We start from the raw sequence: 7,607 nt of genomic DNA, 5'->3' as shown, positions 1-7,607 counted from the left end.
TTGGTTTAGATGCATCTTTGCCACATTGCACAAACTAATGGGCAGACTATGTTGAGACACTAGGGTGTTTTACACTTGGGATGAGAACTATATTAGTTGCATTAAGCTCGCCAGGTTGAATGAAGTTATTAAGAAAATTTAACACACATCGAATTTCAAAATATGCCACAGGGACTGGAAAATAAATAGGGAGCATGCAATCAGGACTCGAGATTTAAATTCACTTTGTGATTTTGGTCCTTTTTAAACTCATTTTTTTAATTAAAGAAATAAAGATAAGGAGGAAAAAGAAGCAGGAAGATTCGAAGTAGCGATGAGGGAAATTGCTGGACTTAACATCTTGTGCGACATGTGACGCCCATTACCAAAATCCACCATATTATGGCCTGTCACAACATTTGCAAAAATCAATTGTGTGCAATCATTATTAAATTTCAATTTTTTCATCAATGTACCTCACAATTACTTTTATTTTTTATTTTTTTAAAAAACTTTGACTTACTAAAAAAGAATTGCTATTAATTGTAATTTTATTGGCCACCGATTAAAATCATTACAAATAATTATTGATGATTATGAGGTTTGACATAATTACAAATGCCCCCTTGTTGATTGAAAAATTACCAATAGCCCCCTAATTTTAACGGTCGTCTAACAATTAGCTCAATCCGTTAGGTTTCCATCCATTTTTTATGGTGAACTGACCAAAATGCATTTGTGGATTAAAAATTATAATTTTTTTTTTTTTAAAAATATATGGACTAAGTGGATAAAATTTATATATATATATTTAAAAAATTTTCTATCCATCCCGTTTGATTTTTTTTAAAAAAATTAAAAAATACAGTAAAAACAAAGTTGATAATTTTATATCTCCATCCAATGATTACATAATTTCATCAAACATTAGGGGATATCTGTAATTTTTCAAACAATTGGGAGGTATTCTTGATTATGTCAAATTTTAAGGAAGGTCGTTGTAATTTATTCAAATAAAAATAAAAACAAAACCACACAGATTAAACTTCAACTATTTTCACTTTTAAATTTTATTTTCAAATACATCACTAAAACCTACAACTTTTCTTATAATTTATTGTGATCACAAAAATAAAAACACCCCTAATTCATATATTATAATTCAAGTATTGTAACTTATAACACATCTACATAAAATAACGAGTTGTATTTATCTCATCAACACAAAACACACAAGTTGCAGCTATTATTATAACTTTGATTTCTTGGACAAATAATTGACTTAATTTTTAAGAATTAATGGAGGCATTGACATTATAATGGATTCTTCTGGACTTTGGAGTGATCTTTCAAATAGTGGAGTCAGAATATTTTACTTTTAGAGGAAAACCAATAGATGTAGAGAAGAAATCAAAATGGCATCAAACTATTTTAATAATAATAATTAATTATTATAATATGTGTGTGATGATTTCCTTTTCAAAAGTTGAATCATGATAATCCAGAATAAATGTAAGAAACTTCTATTTCTATTTCTATTTCTCCCTCTCTCTCCATTAACTATACGCGTTGCAGTTTATACTTTACATCACTATGCATGTTTCTGCTTTGATACATCACATGCTCATGTTAGAGAGTAGACAGAAAAAAAAAAAAAAAAAAAAAAAGGTAGCAACTTTGGTGGTTGTACAATTATTGACATATACTAATTAAATTAAATGATTTTGAAAACTATGTTGTTTTACATCATTTATGTGAGCAGGTAAGTATGCTTACCCGAGTGAGAAAATAGGAATTAATGGCAACTGACAGATTTGTCGGAAGGAAGTTATATTTGTACTATGTGTGTCGATTAAGATTTTTATAACTGATTTATTGTCGCCAAGAATCAAGAACTGACTATATAGAGATCAACTTACCGGTCAGGACTCAGGATGTACATCTTATCCCCACCAAAAACTTTGTCAAGGATCCACACCTATATTTTGGGTTTGAAACCATTAGGCCATAATGATCTCGTGGTGATTTAGTTTAGTTAGTTATGTGAAAATGCTTACAATTTTGAAAGAGATTGATCGATTGTCGGTTGAAAAATTGACTTATTATTCTCTGTTCAAAATTGTGACTTAATTAATAGGAAATGAAGGTCGTGAGATATGAAGAGCTGGATGAAAGAGCCAAAGAGGCAATAGCTGCCAGTGCTTGTCTATTCAGTTGGCTACAACAAGCCTTTTTTGTTATATGGTTGTGAGCTTTGTTTCTTTTATCGATGCAAGTGATATAGTATATGTGACTCTTGAGCTCAGATGGAAGGAAACAAGTTCGGACCTGCATAAGTTGAACACTCCAAAGCTTAGGTATCGTATCAAATATTAAGTCATAAGTCGAATAATGTATTCGAATATGAATTAAATCGTGAATAGTTACCTTGACTTTCATAAATGCTTGAGGTATAGATACCAAAGACCACTCGTAGGACGACATATGTCCTCCCAAGCGACGCCAATGTGTGTCCCCTTCCAACATCTCGTGCTGACTTGTATACTTGACGGACTCTGATGGATCTCACTCATTCTTGGGCTCATAATATCATTGGGATATTTTGAACCTCTCTTTAACATCTTGGGCTTGCCCATTTTAACCATATTAGTGAAGGTTACATAATAAATAGTTTAAAATAGTTTTTAAAATTATATTTTAACCTGAACTAAATCGAAATCACCCCATTCTTTTTTATTAAAAACTAATAATTAAGAAAACAAAATAAAGCAATAGGTAATGAGAAGTACAAGAGAGGAGGGTTTCTCTTTTTTCTTTTTAATATCTAAAACAAGAGAGGAGGTTGGCAAAGGCCAATGTTTGTCTACACATACACATAAGACTTTAGATCTTGGGGATTGGTTAGGATGCTGCTGGTACCAAACCGTACGGTGCACCAAATGTGGTGGGAAATTGGTAAGAAATGTTTAAATGACTCTCGTCCTTTCTTGCAGGCATGGAGATAAAGTGGTCCACCCAGGCTAAGATCAACGGGGGCGCACACACACCCACTATAATATTGATTTCACTTTTAGTAAAAATCAGTGCATTTTCCATTATTAAATTTTGATAAGTTTGAAAAAAAATTCTTATTCAAATTCAACGTGGTCAATTAAATCAATTATATTATAAGTATAATTTATATGACATATTATTTATTTTATAAATTATGTAATAAGTGTATTACACTAACTATATAATTAATTCAATTTAACTTAAAATTCTTTAGTATACGATGAATATATGATCTAAATCCTATTTATAGTTCAAGAAAAATCTATCATACCCATATACAAACCCTACTCAATGAGTGGATGATTTAAAGTTTAACACTCTAAAAAATATTCTTTTTTTTTGGTTAATTTAAAATTATCGAATCTATAAATTTTCATGTTTACAATACCTAAATCAATTGGTGGGCTCTATGAGGTTCAATATGTTGTAACAGGATTCTAAAATTAAAATTTGGAACAGAGAATCCGATCCGAATTTGGTGTTGGACTCCCTAAGTTTAGCAGAGTATTTTTCTCAAATTATATTTGGATTGATAAATTTGAAAGTATGGATTTTAAATTCCTAGTTGTAATCCTTTTTAATTTGCTTGGACAATTCCAAATTCAAATAATTTCAAATCTTTCACTTTTGAAATTTAAATTATATTTTGTTGAACATTGATGAATTTCAAAATTATATAATATGGAATCATTTTAAATCCTTTTGCCAAATGCTTTTCTCAAATTCAAATTCATTGATCCAAACATCACAAATGACGAACTTTGTGGAATGGGTCGTCTGTATTAATAGAGTTTTGGGCTTGATATAAATTGGACCGTGGTGTCTTTCTTTCCTTTATGCTCAATTGGGCCTGTTTTGGGCTTCATCAGCACATAAACCCTTCTGAGAATAAAAAATATTTTTTAATTCAATATAACTTTTTTAATTATTCTTAATATTTTTAATTACGGAATAAAAAATTAATATGAATTCGTATATATTATTTTATTAAATCAAACATAGGTTGAAGAAAATAAAAAATAAAAATGATGATAATGGAGATCCACGAAGGGATTAAGGCATGAATATTGTCGTGGAGAGCAGAAAACAGCTTCTGAACCGGGTCAACGATGAACCACAGCCAATCATCTTCCATTTGATTTTCAGCCTCTTTTCTCTCTCCCCTTTTCCCATCATTAACAAAAATTACCTGAAATCAATAATCACTGTTGCATTAATCAATCGCAATGGAGAGAACCCCTCTCGACAAGCACAACAGCTTCCGCCAGAACGATCAGACCTCGACGAGTTCGTCTGCTAATGATGGACATTCACGACATTGCAGCGACCATGAAACCAATGATTCTTCGGGTCGGTTCCAGATCGCGCACGAGGTTGATCAGTTCCTGGACGTGCTGTCCGCCATCGAAGACAAGTCATCGGGCTTGGCGGAGGTGCCCGACATCGTCCCTGCCTTCGCCAAGATCATTGAATCGGAGATCGTGATGTACAATTCCGGCGAAGCTAACAGAAAATTCGGGAAGGTGGCTGAGGAGGACTCGTTTTTCATGGAGTCTGTCAGGCGTATTTCCAAATTGACAAATGCGTTGAGTGAGTTCTCGTCCAATACGAACGTCTCGTTGTTGAATCACACGAGCGCGGCGCTGCAACGCGCAATGGCGTTCCTGGAGGATGAATTCCGGGTGTTGTTGGATGGGAATGATCATTGTGATGGTGAGGTGTCGTCACAGAATTTGAAGAAATTCTTGTCCTTCAATTCCAAGCACGATCAGCCCGACCGGTGTGCGGTCCAGCGGGATTCCGATTCCGGGGATTCGGATGAGTATCCGCCGTATCCGGCGGATGCTGTCGCGACAATGCATGAGATCGCGAGGACGATGATTTTGGCGGGGTACGAGACGGAGTGCTATCAGGTGTACTTCTTCTCCCGACGAAATGCAGTCAGGAATAAGATGATCAAGATGGAGTTTGACGTGATTCTGAACATGGATGAGGTGGTGAAAATGTCGTGGGAACAGCTCGAGATAGAGATTTCGCGGTGGATCAACGTGGTCAAAACTTGCACGGAGATCATTTTTCCAGGAGAGAAAAGGCTCGCGGAGTCGGTTTTTGCAGAATCCCCGCCCACCCGCAACAATTTGTTGAGCAACATCGTGCGGATAGTGGTGATTCAGCTCCTCGATTTTGCAGAGGCGACGGCGATGGCGAAGCGCTCGGCGGAGAAGCTCTTCAAATACTTGGATATGTACGAGGCGCTGCAGAACCTGATTCCTGCCATCGACGGCGAATCCTGCCCCGCCGATGTTATGTCAGAGGTGGCCGCGGCCGTCGACCGGATCGGGGAATCAGTGGTGAGCATCTTCTGCGATCTAGAGAACTCGATCAAGAGCGACTCAGCAAGAACTCCCGTCCCGGGGGGCGCAGTGCACCCCCTCACGCGTTACGTGATGAACTATCTAAAATACGCGTGTGAGTACAAAGACACACTCGAGAAAGTGTTCGGGAGGCAAACGGCGTTAGCTAAGAAATACATTCCCCCCGTCTCCAGCAGGCTGTCCGCCCAGGACCTGGAGAAAGAGAGTGAGAGCCCACACAACTTCGAGACGGTGGTCAGCAACACGCCGTTCTCGATCCAAGTGGTGACGGTAATGGACCTCCTCGACGTGAATCTTGATAAAAAATCCAAGCTCTACAAAGACCCATCACTGCGTTGCTTATTCCTGATGAACAACGGCAGATACATCTTGCAGAAGGCAAAGGGGTCACCTGAAATCCGGCAGGTGATGGGCGACACCTGGTGCCGGCGGAGGTCGACGGTAGTGAGGCTGTACCACAAGAATTACCAGAGGGAGACGTGGAACAGAGTGTTGCACTGTTTGAGTCACGACGGGCTGCTGACCAGCGGGAAAGTGAACAAGCCGCTGCTGAAGGAGAGGTTCAAGATTTTCAACACGACGTTCGACGAAATCCACAGAACGCAGAGCACATGGGTGGTAAGCGACGAGCAGCTTCAGTCGGAGCTCAGGATATCGATATCTGCGGTGGTGATTCCGGCGTACCGGGCGTTCGTGGGGCGGTTCCGGCAATACTTGGATCCTGGGAAGCAGGTGGACAAGTACGTTAAGTACCAGCCCGAGGATATTGAGGGATTGATTGAAGGGCTGTTTGAGGGCAATACTAGCTCTATGTCAAGGAGAAAAACGTAGTTTTATTCTCTTTTTTTGTCAAGTGCACATGATTAAATTTATAGATTTAGTACATATTGTGATTTTTTTAAATGATTTAATTTATTTTAGCATTTTTGTTGTTTTTCTTTTTATCCTTCTCTGTATCGTAATATTTTAAAATTCATCCCGTATACTTTTTATTCACTAAATTTTTCTTCGTATGTAATTTTTATCACACGTTCATCTGTTTTATCTAAAATACACCATAATAATAGATATGTTTAATGTCAACGTGTATCATAATTAGTGTCTCCCAATATTGTTCTCACATGTTCTGTGTTGCAAATTCATTATGCAAATCCAATGATATACCTGAACATTTTGAAGCTTAATCTAAACACATGAAATCCATTTAACAAGAAACAATGATATTGTTATTGATAATCCTATTCGAGATCAAAGTCGTCACAGTAAGATACATTTTGTCCTCCAAAATTATTTTAAATGTAATATTTATTCCCTAAATTAACAAATATAATATAACCCACAACTCAAACATAGTTTTTAAAAGAAATGTAATAAAAAAGTGAACAAGTCGCTATCTTTCTAAGTATTATATCGTACCGCAGTTATGTATTAAGTGTTTGCAACATGAATATGCAAATTCATTTATGTCCTAACGGGTTGGGAGGGAAGCATTGCTGATATTCTCGACCAAATGCTTTAAGAGTCCTATTGGTAAATACAGCTAAAATTTATCCAAAAACATTACAAAAGAATTAAATATAACCAACAATTCGTTTAGTGAGCAAAGCTACTATTTGGTGGATGTTCATTTCTTCGATAGGAAAATGTTACTTGTATGACAATGCTATACGAATGGTGATGGCTTCTTGACCTCCATGTAGAGGTGTTAGATATCATCTAAAGGAATGAGATCACAGCGCAATGGGTCCTTAAAATAAAGAGGAGTTGTTCAATTTGAACCACTCTTCAGCTAGGAATGCAACGCACTTTTGGGTTGTTGAAGGTCCGTTGAGGTATTTTGAGGAGTCAATCCTTCTATTTTATCGAAATCCAAAATAGGATAATAATGGTTTGTTGCTTGTCACACAATTTTGTTCGCCGTAAATGCTAGATGACCCACTAGAACTAGAAATTTCTGAGACAACGGAGCCAATATATGATTCTACGGATGAATTTATCTCTACTATAGATACGAACTGGCGTGATGAATTGGCAACATCTATGTATAACGAATGCTTAAACCGTAATGTATGATTGTTAAATTTGAGTTCATTGACATTAGGTCCATTCAGTTTGTACTTTAATTTAAACAGAATTGTACGAGTTTAGTTGTATCTGGAGTTTCTTTAATTGAATGGTTGTATTTCTTATAATTGACTT

General features: G+C 36.3%; 1 protein-coding gene across 1 annotated transcript; it reads left to right on the top strand.

Annotated features, from left to right (window-relative positions):
- The first annotated feature begins 4,101 nt into the window (after positions 1-4,101).
- EXO70C1 (exocyst subunit exo70 family protein C1) lies at positions 4,102-6,384 on the top strand. Its single transcript, XM_011088542.3, has one exon. The coding sequence runs from the start codon at positions 4,260-4,262 to the stop codon at positions 6,237-6,239; it is 1,980 nt and encodes a 659-aa protein (XP_011086844.1). The 5' UTR covers positions 4,102-4,259; the 3' UTR covers positions 6,240-6,384.
- The last annotated feature ends 1,223 nt before the right edge of the window (positions 6,385-7,607 follow it).

Source organism: Sesamum indicum, linkage group LG8, assembly GCF_026168435.1.
Source record: "Sesamum indicum cultivar Baizhima isolate 11 linkage group LG8, ASM2616843v1, whole genome shotgun sequence".
Classification (NCBI taxonomy): Eukaryota; Viridiplantae; Streptophyta; class Magnoliopsida; order Lamiales; family Pedaliaceae; genus Sesamum; species Sesamum indicum.
This window is presented reverse-complemented; position numbering and strand designations above follow the sequence as displayed.